This window comes from Phyllobates terribilis, unplaced genomic scaffold (assembly GCF_046119375.1).
Source record: "Phyllobates terribilis strain yellow unplaced genomic scaffold, ASM4611937v1 Scaffold_8__6_contigs__length_399053987, whole genome shotgun sequence".
Taxonomy (NCBI): Eukaryota; Metazoa; Chordata; class Amphibia; order Anura; family Dendrobatidae; genus Phyllobates; species Phyllobates terribilis.
Window position 1 is genome coordinate 199715094 of NW_027362768.1, and position 17769 is coordinate 199732862.

At 56.0% G+C, this 17769-nt stretch overlaps 1 protein-coding gene across 1 annotated transcript in view; it reads right to left on the reverse strand.

Moving 5' to 3' along the window:
• Positions 1-17478, reverse strand: part of B4GALT2 (beta-1,4-galactosyltransferase 2) — a 38480-nt gene extending 21002 nt beyond the window's left edge. Inside the window, exons 1-4 of the mRNA XM_073644031.1 lie at positions 17080-17478; positions 11382-11617; positions 6844-7031; positions 6521-6643 (exon numbers count right to left, since the gene is read on the reverse strand). Coding sequence (XP_073500132.1) covers positions 6521-6643; positions 6844-7031; positions 11382-11617; positions 17080-17401 — 869 coding nt within the window. The 5' untranslated portion in view covers positions 17402-17478. The remainder of the gene's footprint in view (positions 1-6520; positions 6644-6843; positions 7032-11381; positions 11618-17079) is intronic.
• Positions 17479-17769: the final 291 nt, after the last annotated feature.

Here is a 17769-nt window from a genome sequence, read left to right on the forward strand (position 1 = left end):
AGGGGGTGTAGGGTCACCTCTAGTAATGATGTAGGTTCACCTCTAGTAATGATGTAGGGGGTGTAGGGTCATCTGTAGTGATGATGTCGGGGGTGTAGAGTCACCACTAGTAATGATGTAGGTTCACCTCTAGCAATGATGTAGGGGGTGTAGGTTCACCTCTAGTAATGATGTAGGGGGGTGTAGTGTCACCTCTAGTAATGATGTAGGGGGGTTTAGGGTAGGGTGACCTCTAGTAATGATGTAGGGTGACCTCTAGTAATGATGTAGTGGGTGAAGGGTCACCTCTAGTAATGAGTAATGATGTAGTGGGTGTAGGGTCACCACTAGTAATGATGTAGGGTCACCACTAGTAATGATGTATGGAGGTGTAGGGTTACCACTAGTAATGATGTAGGTTCACCTCTAGTAATGATGTAGGGGGTGTAGGGTCATCTGTAGTGATGATTTCGGGGGTGTAGAGTCACCTCTAGTAATGATGTAGGGGGTGTAGGGTCACCTCTAGTAATGATGTAGGTTCACCTCTAGCAATGATGTAGGGGGTGTAGGTTCACCTCTAGTAATGATGTAGGGGGTGTAGGGTCACCTCTAGCAATCATGTAGGGGGTGTAGGTTCACCTCTAGTAATGATGTAGGGGGGTGTAGTGTCACCTCTAGTAATGATGTAGGGGGGTTTAGGGTAGGGTGACCTCTAGTAATGATGTAAGGTGACCTCTAGTAATGATGTAGTGGGTGAAGGGTCACCTCTAGTAATGAGTAATGATTTACTGGGTGTAGGGTCACCACTACTAATGATGTAGGATCAACACTAGAAATGATGTAGCGTCACCACTACTAATGATTTAGTGGTTGTAGGGTTACCACTAGTAATGATGTAGGGGGTGTAGGGTCACCTCTAGTAATGATGTATGGGGTGTACGGTCACCTCTAGTAATGATGTAGGGGGGTGTAGAGTCACCTCTAGTAATGATGTTGGGGGTGTAGGGTCACCTCTAGCAATCATGTAGGGGGTGTAGGTTCACCTCTAGTAATGATGTAGGGGGGTGTAGTGTCACCTCTAGTAATGATGTAGGGGGGTTTAGGGTAGGGTGACCTCTAGTAATGATGTAAGGTGACCTCTAGTAATGATGTAGTGGGTGAAGGGTCACCTCTAGTAATGAGTAATGATTTACTGGGTGTAGGGTCACCACTAGTAATGATGTAGGATCAACACTAGAAATGATGTAGCGTCACCACTAGTAATGATGTAGGGGGTGTAGGGTCACCTCTAGTAATGATGTATGGGGTGTACGGTCACCTCTAGTAATGATGTAGGGGGGTGTAGAGTCACCTCTAGTAATGATGTACGGGGGTGTAGGGTCACCACTAGTAATGATGTAGGGGGGTGTAGGGTCACCACTAGTAATGATGTAGGGGGTGTAGGGTCATTACTAGTAATTATGTAGGGGGTGTAGGGTCACCACTAGTAATGATGTAGGGGGGTGTAGGGTCACCACTAGTAATGATGTAGGGGGGGTGTAGGGTCACCACTAGTAATGATGTAGGAGGGTGTAGGGTCACCACTAGTAATGATGTAGGGGGCGTAGGGTGACCTCTAGTAATGATGTAGGGGGGGTTAAGGCTCACCACTAGTAATGATGTAGAGGGCATAGGGTGACCTCTAGTAATGAGGTAGGGGGGTGTAGTGTAACCGCTAGTAATGATGTACTGGGTGTAGGGTCCCCTCTAGTAATGATGTAGGGGGGCCTTGGGTCACGACTAGTTATGATGTACGGGGGTGTAGGGTGACCTCTAGCAATGATGTAGGAGGGTGTAGGGTCACCTCTAGTAATGATGTAGGGTCACCACTAGTAATGATGTAGGGGGGTGTAGGGTCATCTGTAGTAATGATATAGGGTCATCTGTAGTAATGATGTAGGGGGTGTAGGGTCATCTGTAGTGATGATGTCGGGGGTGTAGAATTACCACTAGTAATGATTTAGGGGTGTAGGGTCACCACTAGTAATGATGTAGGGGGGAGTGTAGGGTCATCTGTAGTAATGATGTAGGGTCATCTGTAGTAATGATGTAGGGGGTGTAGGGTCATCTGTAGTGATGATGTCGGGGGTGTAGAGTCACCTCTGGTAATGATGTAGGGGGTGTAGGGTCACCTCTAGTAATGATGTAGGTTCACCTCTAGTAATGATGTAGGGGGTGTAGGGTCATCTGTAGTGATGATGTCGGGGGTGTAGAGTCACCACTAGTAATGATGTAGGTTCACCTCTAGTAATGATGTTGGGGGTGTAGGGTCACCTCTAGCAATGATGTAGGGGTGTAGGTTCACCTCTAGTAATGATGTAGGGGGGTGTAGTGTCACCTCTAGTAATGATGTAGGGGGGTTTAGGGTAGGGTGACCTCTAGTAATGATGTAGGGTGACCTCTAGTAATGATATAGTGGGTGAAGGGTCACCTCTAGTAATGAGTAATGATGTAGTGGGTGTAGGGTCACCACTAGTAATGATGTAGGGTCACCACTAGTAATGATGTATGGAGGTGTAGGGTTACCACTAGTAATGATGTAGGTTCACCTCTAGTAATGATGTAGGGAGTGTAGGGTCATCTGTAGTGATGATGTCGGGGGTGTAGAGTCACCACTAGTAATGATGTAGGGGGTGTAGGGTCACCTCTAGTAATGACGTAGGTTCACCTCTAGCAATGATGTAGGGGGTGTAGGTTCACCTCTAGTAATGATGTAGGGGGGTGTAGTGTCACCTCTAGTAATGATGTAGTGGGGTTTAGGGTAGGGTCACCTCTAGTAATGATGTAGGGTGACCTCTAGTAATGATGTAGAGGGTGAAGGGTCACCTCTAGTAATGAGTAATGATATATTGGGTGTAGGGTCACCACTAGAAATGATGTAGGGTCACCACTAGAAATGATGTATGGAGGTGTAGGGTTACCACTAGTAATGATGTAGGGGGTGTAGGGTCACCTCTAGTAATGATGTATGGGGTGTACGGTCACCTCTAATAATGATGTAGGGTCACCTCTAGTAATGATGTAGGTGGGTGTAGAGTCACCTCTAGTAATGATGTAGGGTCACCACTAGTAATGATGTAGGGGGCTTAGGGTGACCTCTAGTAATGACGTAGGGGGGTGTAGTGTAATCGCTAGTAATGATGCAGGGGGTGTAGGTCACCACTAGTAATGATGTACTGGGTGTAGGGTCCCCTCTAGTAATGATGTAGGGGGGCACTGGGTCACGACTAGTTATGATGTAGGGGGGTGTAGGGTCACCTCTAGTAATGATGTAGGGGGGTGTAGGGTCACCTCTAGTAATGATGTAGGGTCACCACTAGTAATGATGTAGGGGGGGGGTGTAGGGTCATCTGTAGTAATGATGTAGGGTCATCTGTAGTAATGATATAGGGGGTGTAGGGTCATCTGTAGTAATGATGTAGGGTCATCTGTAGTAATGATGTAGGGGGTGTAGGGTCACCACTAGTTATGATGTAGAGGTGTGTAGGGTCATCTGTATTTATGATGTAGGGGGGTGTAGAGTCATCTGTTGTAATGATATAGGGGGGGCAGGGTCATCGGTAGTAATGATGTAGGGGGGTGTAGGGTCACCACTAGTTATGATGTAGGGGGGTGTAGGGTCATCTGTAGTAATGATGTAGGGGGTGTAGGGTCATTTGTAGTAATGATGTAGGGGGGTGTTGAGTCATCTGTAGTAATGATGTAGTGGGGGTGTAGGGTCTTCTGTAGTAATGGTGCAGGGGGGTGTAGGGTCATCTGTAGTAATGATGTAGGGGGGTGTTGAGTCATCTGTAGTTATGATGTAGGGGGTGTAGGGTCATCTGTAGTAATGATGTAGTGGGGGTGTAGGGTCTTCTATAGTAATGGTGCAGGGGGGTGTAGGGTCATCTGTAGTAATGATGTAGGGGGTGTAGGGTCATTTGTTGTAATGATATAGGGGGGGCAGGGTCATCGGTAGTAATGATGTAGGGGGTGTACAGTCATCAGTAGTGTTGATGTAGGGGGGGTGTAGGGTCACCTGTAGTAATGATGTAGGGGGGTGTAGGGTCACCACTAGTTATGATGTAGGGGGGTGTAGGGTCATCTGTAGTAATGATGTAGGGGGTGTAGGGTCATTTGTAGTAATGATGTAGGGTGGTGTTGAGTCATCTGTAGTAATGATGTAGTGGGGGTGTAGGGTCTTCTGCAGTAATGATGCAGGGAGGTGTAGGGTCATCTGTAGTAATGATGCAGGGGGGTGTAGGGTCATCTGTAGTAATGATGTAGGGGGGTGTAGGGTCATCTGTAGTAATGATGTAGTGGGGGTGTAGGGCCTTCTGTAGTAATGATGCAGGGGGGTGTAGGGTCATCTGTAGTAATGATGTAGGGGGGTGTTGAGTCATCTGTAGTAATGATGTAGTGGGGGTGTAAGGTCTTCTGTAGTAATGATGCAGGGGGGTGTAGGGTCATCTGTAGTAATGATGTAGTGGGGGTGTAGGGTCTTCTGTAGTAATGATGCAGGGGGGTGTAGGGTCATTTGTAGTAATGATGTAGGGGGGTGTTGAGTCATCTGTAGTAATGATGTAGTGGGGGTGTAGGGTCATCTCTAGTAATGATGTAGGGGGTGTAGGGTCATCTGTAGTAATGATGTAGGGGGGTGTTGAGTCATCAGTAGTAATGATGTAGTGGGGGTGTAGGGTCATCTGTAGTAATGATGCAGGGGGGTGTAGGGTCATCTGTAGTAATGATGTAGTGGGGGTGTAGGGTCTTCTGTAGTAATGATGCAGGGGGGTGTAGGGTCATTTGTAGTAATGATGTAGGGGGGTGTTGAGTCATCTGTAGTAATGATGTAGTGGGGGTGTAGGGTCTTCTGTAGTAATGATGCAGGGGGGTGTAGGGTCATCTGTAGTAATGATGTAGTGGGGGTGTAGGGTCTTCTGTAGTAATGATGCAGGGGGTGTAGGGTCATCTGTAGTAATGATGTAGTGGGGGTGTAGGGTCATTTGTAGTAATGATGTAGGGGGTGTAGGGTCATCTGTAGTAATGATGTAGGGGGGTGTTGAGTAATCTGTAGTAATGATGTAGTGGGGGTGTAGGGTCATCTCTAGTAATGATGTAGGGGGTGTAGGGTCATCTGTAGTAATGATGTAGGGGGTTGTTGAGTCATCTGTAGTAATGATGTAGTGGGGGTGTAGGGTCTTCTGTAGTAATGATGCAGGGGGGTGTAGGGTCATTTGTAGTAATGATGCAGGGGGGTGTAGGGTCATCTGTAGTAATGATGTAGTGGGGGTGTAGGGTCTTCTGTAGTAATGATGCAGGGGGGTGTAGGGTCATTTGTAGTAATGATGCAGGGGGGTGTAGGGTCATCTGTAGTAATGATGTAGTGGGGGTGTAGGGTCTTCTGTAGTAATGATGCAGGGGGGTGTAGGGTCATCTGTAGTAATGATGTAGGGGGGTGTTGAGTCATCTGTAGTAATGATGCAGGGGGGTGTAGGGTCATCTGTAGTAATGATGTAGGGGGGTGTAGGGTCATCTGTAGTAATGATGCAGGGGGGTGTAGGGTCATCTGTAGTAATGATGTAGGGGGGTGTTGAGTCATCTGTAGTAATGATGCAGGGGGGTGTAGGGTCATCTGTAGTAATGATGCAGGGGGGTGTAGGGTCATTTGTAGTAATGATGCAGGGGGGTGTAGGGTCATCTGTAGTAATGATGTAGTGGGGGTGTAGGGTCTTCTGTAGTAATGATGCAGGGGGGTGTAGGGTCATCTGTAGTAATGATGTAGTGGGGGTGTAGGGTCTTCTGTAGTAATGATGCAGGGGGGTGTAGGGTCATCTGTAGTAATGATGTAGTGGGGGTGTAGGGTCTTCTGTAGTAATGATGCAGGGGGGTGTAGGGTCATCTGTAGTAATGATGTAGGGGGGTGTTGAGTCATCTGTAGTAATGATGTAGTGGGGGTGTAGGGTCTTCTGTAGTAATGATGCAGGGGGGTGTAGGGTCATCTGTAGTAATGATGCAGGGGGGTGTAGGGTCATCTGTAGTAATGATGTAGTGGGGGTGTAGGGTCTTCTGTAGTAATGATGCAGGGGGGTGTAGGGTCATCTGTAGTAATGATGTAGTGGGGGTGTAGGGTCATTTGTAGTAATGATGTAGTGGGGGTGTAGGGTCTTCTGTAGTAATTATGTAGGGAGTGTAGGGTCACCTATTCCAGATTAATGAACAGAAAACCGGAATATAACACAATGGATGAGGTTAGCCTTAGACACCCGGAGACGATGATGATGCACACAGTGGCGATGGTGAATGATGATGCATGTAGCGGATAATTATGCATGCGGTGGCGGATGATGATGGTTGCGGCGGTGAAGGCGGATGATGCATGCGGCGGCAGCGGATGATGAACACGGCAGATGTACGGGGTGGTGGATGATGATGATGCACATTGCAGCAGATGATGCAGGAGGCGGCGGTGGATGATGATGCACGTGAGACCCTGGCGTGACGTCAGCAGTGCGGAGTTCTGCACCTGTTGTAGATATCGTCGTCCTCTCCGCCCCAGCCCCAATATTCATTAGGAAAACCATTGATCTTCAGGAACTGCGCCTTTGTCAGACCAGAAACTCCTCCGAAGTATCCGGCGTACGGGAGCCTGGAAGGGAAAAAGAACAAGACAGAGTGAAGCGTTCAGCAGGCCGGTGTGCACACAGGCGTTCAGCAGGCCGGTGTGCACACAGACGTACGGCTGCTCCAACCGCCGGCCCGGTATATACAGTGACATCTGTTCTTGTGGTCACATGATTTTCTTTCCTTGTGGAGATGCACCGTCCCTTTAATCGCAGCGTCCATTACCGGAAGCCGAACTTGTCCATGGCGATGGCGAAGTGCCGCGGCTGCTCGTAGCAGTGGTACAGGTTGCGGTCGTCCATGGGGATGAGATCCACGTCGCTGAAGATGAAGCAGTCGTACTCTGCGTCCTTCAGCGCCTCCATGAAGCCGATGTTCAGGAGCTTGGCGCGATTAAAGGTCTCCTCGCCGTGCTGCCGAAAGAAAGCGCGGGGTTAATCAGGTGTCTGACAACCGTCCTGTTCCGTAATAAGGAGCCGCCGCGGTGCGCAGTGCTGAGGACACGAGCCCCCCTGGAGACCCCCAGCCCTGAGGCCGATGTGATGGAGCAGCGCGGGATTAGAAATGGCGCAGTAAAGAAACACCAGGAGAAAATGCCGAAAATGGCAGGTTACTATGGTGTCTACTGCCTTCAGCAACCAATCAGAGCGCAGCTTACATCCAATAATCTGCAGTGCCAAGAGGAAAGTTGCGCTGTTATTGGTTGATAGGAGACACATGTGCCCATAGGTGGACCAGCCGGGGGCCCACACTGCAGGGTCAGCCATGAGGCCCTAGATCATTCACAGGACGAGAAGCATGAGGTGCAGACAGGTGGAGCGGGATTTGGTGTAGTATGTTCAAATTCAGCCGGGTATCTGTCGTCACAACAACGCATGTCTCTGGGAGGAGGAGCTATGTAAGTGGGGGGGAGTTGATGGAGCGGTGGGATCCAGCCTTCACCAAGACGAGGCTCCGCTGAGGACCCCAGACCCAGAGCGCTGTATACAGGGGATATAAAAAGTCTACACGCCCTGGGAAACACAAGATTTTTTTCATGTAGAAGAATCATCTCAGGACTTTCCCCCTTTCATGTCGCCATAATCTGCGCAAATCCTGTCTGTGCCCGTGTGCTGTCTGTGCTCGTGTGCTGTCTGTGCCCGTGTGCTGTCTGTGCCCGTGTGCTGTCTGTGCCCGTGTGCTGTCTGTGCTCGTGTGCTGTCTGTGCCCGTGTGCTGTCTGTGCCCGTGTGCTGTCTGTGCTCGTGTGCTTGTCTGTGCCCGTGTGCAGTCTGTGCTCGTGTGCTGTCTGTGCTCGTGTGCTTGTCTGTGCCCGTGTGCTGTCTGTGCTCGTGTGCTGTCTGTGCTCGTGTGCTGTCTGTGCCCGTGTGCTGTCTGTGCCCGTGTGCTGTCTGTGCCCGTGTGCTGTCTGTGCCCGTGTGCTGTCTGTGCAGCTGTGCTGTCTGTGCCCGTGTGCTGTCTGTGCAGCTGTGCTTGTCTGTGCAGCTGTGCTTGTCTGTGCCCGTGTGCTGTCTGTGCCCGTGTGCTGTCTGTGCCCGTGTGCTGTCTGTGCCCGTGTGCTGTCTGTGCTCGTGTGCTGTCTGTGCCTGTGTGCTGTCTGTGCTCGTGTGCTGTCTGTGCCTGTGTGCTGTCTGTGCCCGTGTGCTGTCTGTGCTCGTGTGCTGTCTGTGCCCGTGTGCTGTCTGTGCCCGTGTGCTGTCTGTGCCCGTGTGCTGTCTGTGCTCGTGTGCTGTCTGTGCCCGTGTGCTGTCTGTGCCCGTGTGCTGTCTGTGCCCGTGTGCTGTCCGTGCTCGTGTGCTGTCTGTGCTCGTGTGCTGTCTGTGCTCGTGTGCTGTCTGTGCCCGTGTGCTGTCTGTGCCCGTGTGCTGTCCGTGCTCGTGTGCTGTCCGTGCTCGTGTGCTGTCTGTGCCCGTGTGCTGTCTGTGCCCGTGTGCTGTCTGTGCCCGTGTGCTGTCTGTGCCCGTGTGCTGTCTGTGCTCGTGTGCTGTCTGTGCCCGTGTGCTGTCTGTGCCCGTGTGCTGTCTGTGCCCGTGTGCTGTCTGTGCCCGTGTGCTGTCTGTGCTCGTGTGCTGTCTGTGCCCGTGTGCTGTCTGTGCTCGTGTGCTGTCTGTGCTCGTGTGCTGTCTGTGCCCGTGTGCTGTCCGTGCCCGTGTGCTGTCCGTGCCCGTGTGCTGTCTGTGCTCGTGTGCTGTCTGTGCCCGTGTGCTGTCTGTGCCCGTGTGCTGTCTGTGCCCGTGTGCTGTCTGTGCTCGTGTGCTGTCTGTGCCCGTGTGCTGTCTGTGCCCGTGTGCTGTCTGTGCCCGTGTGCTGTCTGTGCCCGTGTGCTGTCTGTGCCCGTGTGCTGTCCGTGCCTGTGTGCTGTCCGTGCCTGTGTGCTGTCTGTGCCCGTGTGCTGTCTGTGCTCGTGTGCTGTCTGTGCCCGTGTGCTGTCTGTGCCCGTGTGCTGTCTGTGCCCGTGTGCTGTCTGTGCCCGTGTGCTGTCTGTGCCCGTGTGCTGTCTGTGCTCGTGTGCTGTCTGTGCCCGTGTGCTGTCTGTGCAGCTGTGCTGTCTGTGCCCGTGTGCTGTCTGTGCAGCTGTGCTTGTCTGTGCAGCTGTGCTTGTCTGTGCCCGTGTGCTTGTCTGTGCCCGTGTGCTTGTCTGTGCCCGTGTGCTGTCTGTGCCCGTGTGCTTGTCTGTGCCCGTGTGCTTGTCTGTGCCCGTGTGCTGTCTGTGCAGCTGTGCTGTCTGTGCAGCTGTGCTGTCCGTGCCCGTGTGCTTGTCTGTGCCCGTGTGCTGTCTGTGCAGCTGTGCTTGTCTGTGCCCGTGTGCTGTTCGTGCCCGTGTGCTGTTCGTGCCCGTGTGCTGTTCGTGCCCGTGTGCTGTCTGTGCCCGTGTACAGTCTGTGCCCGTGTGCTGTCTGTGCAGCTGTGCTGTCCGTGCCCGTGTGCTGTCTGTGCCCGTGTGCTTGTCTGTGCCCGTGTGCTTTTGTCTGTGCCTGTGTGCTGTCTCTGCAGCTGTGCTGTCTGTGCAGCTGTGCTGTCCGTGCCCGTGTGCTGTTCGCGCCCGTGTGCTGTCTGTGCCCGTGTGCTGTCTGTGCAGCTGTGCTGTCCGTGCCCGTGTGCTGTCTGTGCCCGTGTGCTGTCTCTGCAGCTGTGCTGTCCGTGCCCGTGTGCTGTCCGTGCCCGTGTGCTGTTCGTGCCCGTGTGCTGTCTGTGCCAGTGTGCTGTCTGTGTCCGTGTGCAGTCTGCGTCCGTGTGCAGTCTGTGCCCGTGTGCAGTCTGTGCCCGTGTGCAGTCTGTATCAATGTGCTGTCTGTATCCGTGTGTACTTGCCCGTGTGCTGTCTGTGCCCGTGTGCTGTCTGTGCTCGTGTGCTGTCTGTGCCCGTGTGCTGTCTGTGCCTGTGTGCAGTCTGTGCCTGTGTGCAGTCTGTATCAATGTGCTGTCTGTATCCGTGTGTACTTGTCCGTGTGCTGTCCGTATCCAATTGCTGTCTGTGTCAGTGTGCAGAATAGAAATTAAAGAGTGCTAGGTATTAAAGATGTTCAAAGAGAGCTAGATAGCGATAAGGAACTAGATGAATAGGTGATAGATAATACTATGTCAGGGTGCTCTATAATCAGTGCTTTGTTGTTGTTTTTTAAATAAATAAAAAAATGGAGTTGGCTCCTGGGCAATTTTCATAACCAGCAAAAGGAAAGCCGACCACTGGGGGCTGATGGTAATAATCTGGGTAAGGGGCCAATATCCCTAAATATTCCCAGGCTATTAATAACAGCTCACAGCTGTTTGGTTAGCCTGTACTGGTTATTTTAAATGACATAATGTCCCCCCATAATTTCAAATCAGCAAAGGCTATACAGACAGCTGTGGACTGATATTAATAGCCAGGGAAGGGGTCATGGATATTGGCCCCCTCCCAGACTAAGAACATCAGCCCTCAGCCACCCCAGAAATGGTGCATCCATGAGATGCGCCAAATCTGGCACTTAGCCTGGCTCTTCCCACTTGCCACAGAATAAGGCTGTTGTCACACAGCCCCTCAATTCTCTCATGATCCAAGTGTCAGTGCGCCGAGTGGCCCGCATGTGAGAATCTCAGAACAGGAGAGGAGGAGACTGAGAAAGTAACTTACCATCCCCCCTCTGCCGGCGTCTGCAGTCTGACGTGTCTCACGCTCCCATAGACTTGTATGGTGAGTGCGGTGTGATGTGTCTCACGCCCCCATAGACTTGTACGGTTACACCCCGATGTGATGTCTCACGCTCCCATAGACTTGTACGGTTACACCCCGGTGTGATGTCTCACACTCTCGTAGACTTGTACGGTTACACCCCGATGTGATGTCTCACGCTCCCATAGACTTGTACGGTTACACCCTGGTGTGATGTCTCACGCTCCCGTAGACTTGTACGGTTACACCCTGGTGTGATGTCTCACGCTCCCGTAGACTTGTACGGTTACACCCCGGTGTGATCTCTCACACTCTCGTAGACTTGTACGGTTACACCCCGGTGTGCTGTCTCACACTCCCGTAGACTTGTACGGTTACACCCCGGTGTGATGTCTCACGATCCCGTAGACTTGTACGGTTACAGCCCGGTGTGATGTCTCACGCTCCCGTAGACTTGTAAGGTTACACCCCGGTGTGATGTCTCACGCTCCCGTAGACTTGTACGGTTACACCCCGGTGTGATGTCTCACGCTCCCGTAGACTTGTACGGTTACACCCCGGTGTGAGCCCTCATGCAGCTTCCCATCAGACGCAGAGCGTACGCAGTTCACCTGATTGATGATGTAGATGCCGTACTCCACCTTCTGGCGGCGCAGGATCGGATGCAGGTAGTGGAGCCAGTACTTCAGGTGATGCTCCCGATGTCGGAAGGGAATGACAATGGCCACCCTCTCTCTGGCCCGGCAGTCGCGGGGCGAGTACCTGCCGCCCTCCGTCACCTCCGGGTTCTCACGCTGCACACGCTCCATACTCATCACAGAGCTGAACTCGATCAGTAGGCGGCCAACTGGAAGGAAGGAGAATGCTCAGCATCCAGGGACAATCACACCCAACAAAGAGCACACGCGGAGGACGTCCTGCTAGGAACAGCATGAAGTCTTGATACACTGTATCAGCGCAGCTCACATCCTTCACACAGTGGGGTGCTGTGGTCAGTTACACAGCATCGCCTGCACTGACACAGTGTGAGGGACCCTCAGCTGTGAGAGCAGGACAAGGTCCGGACCAGGTGAGTGTGAACACAAAGGCGCTGACAGCAAGCAGAGGTCCTGAGATCAGCGGAGCCCAGTAATGGAGCTGTCGTCAGGCCCAGGAGCGGGGGCACACAGAGGCAGACGGAGGAGGCCCCAGGAGCGGGGGCACACAGAGGCAGACGGAGGAGGCCCCAGGAGCGGGGGCACACAGAGGCAGACGGAGGAGGCCCCAGGAGCGGGGGCACACAGAGGCTGACTGAGGAGGCCCCAGGAGCGGGGGCACACAGAGGCAGACGGAGGCACACAGAGGGACCCAGGAGCGGGGGCACACAGAGGCTGACTGAGGAGGCCCCAGGAGCGGGGGCACACAGAGGCAGACGGAGGCACACAGAGGCAGACAGAGGGACCCAGGAGCGGGGTCACACAGAGGCTGACTGAGGAGGCCCCAGGAGCGGGGGCACACAGAGGCAGACGGAGGCACACAGAGGCGGACAGAGGGGCCCAGGAGCGGGGGCACACAGAGGCAGACGGAGGAGGCCCCAGGAGAGGGGCACACAGAGGCAGAAGGAGGCACACAGAGGCGGACAGAGGGGCCCCAGGAGCGGGGACACACACAGGCGGACGGAAGCACACAGAGGCGGACAGAGGGGCCCCAGGAGCGGGAGCACACAGAGGCAGACGGAGGAGGCCCCAGGAGCGGGGGCACACAGAGGCAGACGGAGGCACACAGAGGCGGACAGAGGGGCCCCAGGAGCGGGGACACACACAGGCGGACGGAGGCACACAGAGGCAGACGGAGGAGGCCCCATGAGCGGGGGCACACAGAGGCAGACGGAGGAGACCCCAGGAGAGGGGGCACACAGAGGCAGACGGAGGCACACAGAGGCGGACAGAGGGGCCCCAGGAGCGGGGACACACAGAGGCAGACAGAGGAGGCCCCAGGAGCGGGGCACACAGAGGCAGACGGAGGCACACAGAGGAGCCCCAGGAGCGGGGCACACAGAGGCAGACGGAGGCACACAGAGGGGCCCCAGGAGCGGGGACACACAGAGGCAGACAGAGGCACACAGAGGCGGACAGAGGGGCCCCAGGAGCGGGGACACACAGACGATGACAGAGGAGGCCCCAGGAGCGGGGGCACACAGAGGCAGACAGAGGAGACCCCAGGAGCGGGGGCACACAGAGGCAGACAGAGGAGACCCCAGGAGCGGGGACACACAGAGGCAGACAGAGGAGGCCCCAGGAGTGGGGGCACACAGAGGCATACAGAGGAGGCCCCAGGAGCGGGGGCACACAGAGGCAGACGGAGGAGGCCCCAGGAGTGGGGGCACACAGAGGCATACAGAGGAGGCCCCAGGAGCGGGGGCACACAGAGGCAGACGGAGGCGGCCCTAGGAGCGGAGGCACACAGAGGTAGACAGAGGAGGCCCTAGGAGAGGGGGCACACAGAGGCAGACGGAGGAGGCCCCAGGAGCGGGGGCACACAGAGGCAGACGGAGGAGGCCCCAGGAGTGGGGGCACACAGAGGCAGACGGAGGAGGCCCTAGGAGCTGGGGCACACAGAGGCAGATGGAGGAGGCCCCAGGAGAGGGGACACACAGAGGCAGACAGAGGAGGCCCCAGGAGCGGGGGCACACAGAGGCGGACAGAGGGGCCCCAGGAGTGGGGGCACACAGAGGCAGACGGAGGCGGCCCTAGGAGCGGGGTCACACAGAGGTAGACAGAGGAGGCCCTAGGAGCGGGGGCACACAGAGGCAGACGGAGGAGGCCCCAGGAGTGGGGGCACACAGAGGCAGACGGAGGCGGCCCTAGGAGCGGGGGCACACAGAGGTAGACAGAGGAGGCCCTAGGAGCGGGGGCACACAGAGGCAGACGGAGGAGGCCCCAGGAGCGGGGGCACACAGAGGCAGACGGAGGAGGCCCCAGGAGCGGGGGCACACAGAGGCAGACGGAGGAGGCCCCAGGAGTGGGGGCACACAGAGGCAGACGGAGGAGGCCTTAGGAGCGGGGGCACACAGAGGCAGACGGAGGAGGCCCCAGGAGAGGGGACACACAGAGGCAGACAGAGGAGGCCCCAGGAGCGGGGGCACACAGAGGCGGACAGAGGGGCCCCAGGAGTGGGGGCAAACAGAGGCAGACAGAGGAGGCCCCAGGAGCGGGGGCACACAGAGGCTGACGGAGGAGGCCCCAGGAGCGGGGGAACACAGAGGCGGACGGAGGCACATAGAGGCAGACGGAGGAGGCCCCAGGAGCGGGGGCACACAGAGGCGGACGGAGGCACACAGAGGCAGACGGAGGAGGCCCCAGGAGCGGGGGCACACAAAGGCAGACGGAGGAGGCCCCAGGAGCGGGGGCACACAGAGGCAGACGGAGGAGGCTCCAGGAGCGGGGGCACACAGAGGCAGACAGAGGAGACCCCAGGAGAGGGGGCACACAGAGGCTGACGGAGGCACACAGAGGCAGACGGAGGAGACCCCAGGAGCGGGGGCACACAAAGGCAGACGGAGGAGGCCCCAGGAGCGGGGGCACACAGAGGCAGACGGAGGAGGCCCCAGGAGCGGGGGCACACAAAGGCAGACGGAGGAGGCCCCAGGAGCGGGGGCACACAGAGGAAGACGGAGGAGGCTCCAGGAGCGGGGGCACACAGAGGCAGACGGAGGAGGCCCCAGGAGCGGGGGCACACAAAGGCAGACGGAGGAGGCCCCAGGAGCGGGGGCACACAGAGGCAGACAGAGGAGACCCCAGGAGCGGGGGCACACAGAGGCAGATGGAGGCACACAGAGGCGGACAGAGGGGCCCCAGGAGCGGGGACACACAGAGGCAAACGGAGGAGGCCCCAGGAGCGGGGACACACAGAGGCAGACAGAGGAGGCCCCAGGAGCGGGGGAACACAGAGGCGGACGGAGGCACATAGAGGCAGACGGAGGAGGCCCCAGGAGCGGGGGCACACAGAGGCGGACGGAGGCACACAGAGGCAGACGGAGGAGGCCCCAGGAGCGGGGACACACAGAGGCAGACAGAGGAGGCCCCAGGAGCGGGGGCACACAGAGGCGGACAGAGGGGCCTGAGGAGCGGGGACACACAGAGACAGACAGAGGAGGCCCCAGGAGCGGGGGCACACAGGAGGCAGACGGAGGAGGCTCCAGGAGCGGGGGCACACAGAGGCAGACAGAGGAGGCCCCAGGAGCGGGGGCACACAGAGGCTGACGGAGGAGGCCCCAGGAGCGGGGGCACACAGAGGCTGACGGAGGAGGCCCCAGGAGCGGGGGCACACAGAGGCTGACGAAGGAGGCCCCAGGAGCGGGGGAACACAGAGGCGGACGGAGGCACATAGAGGCAGATGGAGGCAGCCCCAGGAGCGGGGGCACACAGAGGCGGACGGAGGCGGCCCTAGGAGTGGGGGCACACGGAGGCGGCCCTAGGAGCGGGGGCACATGGAGGCGGCCCTAGGAGCGGGGGCACACGGAGGCAGACGGAGGAGGCCCCAGGAGAGGGGGCACACGGAGGCGGCCCTAGGAGCGGGGGCACACGGAGGCGGCCCTAGGAGCGGAGGCACACAGAGGCGGATGGAGGTGGCCCTAGGAGCGGGGGCACACGGAGGCGGCCCTAGGGGCGGGGGCACATGGAGGCGGCCCTAGGAGCGGGGGCACACAGAGGCAGACGGAGGAGGCCCCAGGAGAGGGGGCACACGGAGGCGGCCCTAGGAGCGGGGGCACATGGAGGCGGCCCTAGGAGCGGGGGCACACAGAGGCAGACGGAGGAGGCCCCAGGAGCGGGGGCACACGGAGGCGGCCCTAGGAGCGGGGGCACACAGAGGAGGCCCCTGCTGCTGCTGTTTTCAAACATTGGACTAGACAATTACACACAATATATAAAGTCGACATCACCGTTGTGTAAAATGGCGACCTAGTGACAATCGTCAAGGCGACTTATGAAAATTCTGCCTCCTCTGACACTTCATGTCTCACATCCAATGGCTGCAGCGTCTGTGGCCCAAAGTTTCTGAACAGCAGAGCCGGACGTGCGGCCGGACCACCTGTCACAGCAATGGCTCCAGAAGACGTCGCCAGCAGCTGGTGACAGCAAGATGGTGGCTCTGAAGTGGATGTGACCACGACAAAGGCCGGCGCCTCCATACAGAAGCCCACCGCTCCCTCCATGCCAGACCCTACACGCAATTAACTCCTTCACCACCACAGATCGCAGACGTGAGCACAGATAACCAGGCACAGAAAAAGCAAGAACCAAAATATGGCAGAAGAAAGGAGCGGATCAATAGCAGAAAACAAAGAGCAAACCTATGCTCCAGTCACCTCCAGAGCTGCATTCACTATTCTGCCGTTACATCGTGTCTTATCCTCCAGAGCTGCATTCACTATTCTGCTCTTACATCGGGTCTTATCCTCCAGAGCTGCATTAACTATTCTGCTCTTACATCGGGTCTTATCCTCCAGTCACCTGCAGAGCTGCGTTCACTATTCTGCTCTTACATCGGGTCTTATCCTCCAGAGCTGCATTAACTATTCTGCTCTTACATCGGGTCTTATCCTCCAGTCACCTGCAGAGCTGCGTTCACTATTCTGCTCTTACATCGGGTCTTATCCTCCAGAGCTGCATTAACTATTCTGCTCTTACATCGGGTCTTATCCTCCAGTCACCTCCAGAGCTGCGTTCACTATTCTGCTCTTACATCGGGTCTTATCCTCCAAAGCTGCGGTCACATCATGCCTATCCCCCAGTGACTTTACAGCAGGGGTGGAGCTGGTGAGTGATGGCGGACTCTGGCTCCCCAGATTTCGCTCTGGGTGGTTCGGAGCAGCTTTAGTGGCCCCCGCTGTTAAGCTGAATGAGGGGGTCAGATGTGACGGTCGGGATGGGGGGGGGGGTTTGGTCGGGGGATGGGGCAATGATCTGGGCCTCTACACCTATAAGTCGCCTTTCCAAAGCACAGCAGGGCACAGGGTAGAGACTACTACCCCCATCAGAGCGCAGACCCCAGTCCTTAATGTCTCATCATGTGATCGCCTCTAGCCCCAATGGACGGTGTTAGTCTGTGCTTCACATCTTCACCTCCACACCTCTGCCTGCTGTCAGTAAGAGGGGTTGTGGAAACTTGTCCTGTTCTACAACTTCTCACAGCTGTGCATCTGTTACAATGTATCAGTGCAGCAGTTTAGGTGTCACCCACCACCCTGCTGCACTGATACGTTGTAACAACCCCAGCAGAGACAAGCCTGAGAGCAGAGAGCCTCCTGCCGCCTCGGTGGCCACTTACCCAGGCCTGGCGGGGAATCTTGGCATGGAGGAAGGGGCTTCTCAGTCACCGTCTGGTTAGGATCCGTCTTGGCGCTGGCAGTGAGGGTCTCGGCAGCGGAGGTGGCGGCGGCGTAGCTGTGAGCGGTCCCGTTGGGCCGGGTGAAGTTGTAGTAGGGGTGACCCCGCGACGCGTTCCTGACACTGAAGCGAGTAAAGAAGTCCAAGCGCTGAGCGTAGACATCGAAGTAGAGGATCATGATGATGACGAAGTGCACGAGGCAGAGGAGCAGCACCGCCTTACAGACCCGCTCGAGAGTGACGCCCAGCAGCAGTCTGGTCATCTTCTGATGTGGGGGGGCACAGACCGGACACCATCAGCCCCCCGGGGTGGGGGCCCAGTACTGTCCGCAAACGGCACGAGTCCTGGGGAGGAGAGCAGAAAGTGAGGACCCCGCCACCAGCTATATACAGCATGCCCAGGTTATACCAGCTGTACATATATAATTATATAGAGGAGATGCCCAGGTTATACCAGCTGTACATATATAATTATATAGAGGAGATGCCCAGGTTATACCAGCTGTACATATATAATTATATACAGGAGATGCCCGGGCTATACCAGCTGTACATATATAATTATATACAGAGATACCCAGGTTATACCAGCTGTACATATATAATTATATACAGGAGATGCCCAGGTTAT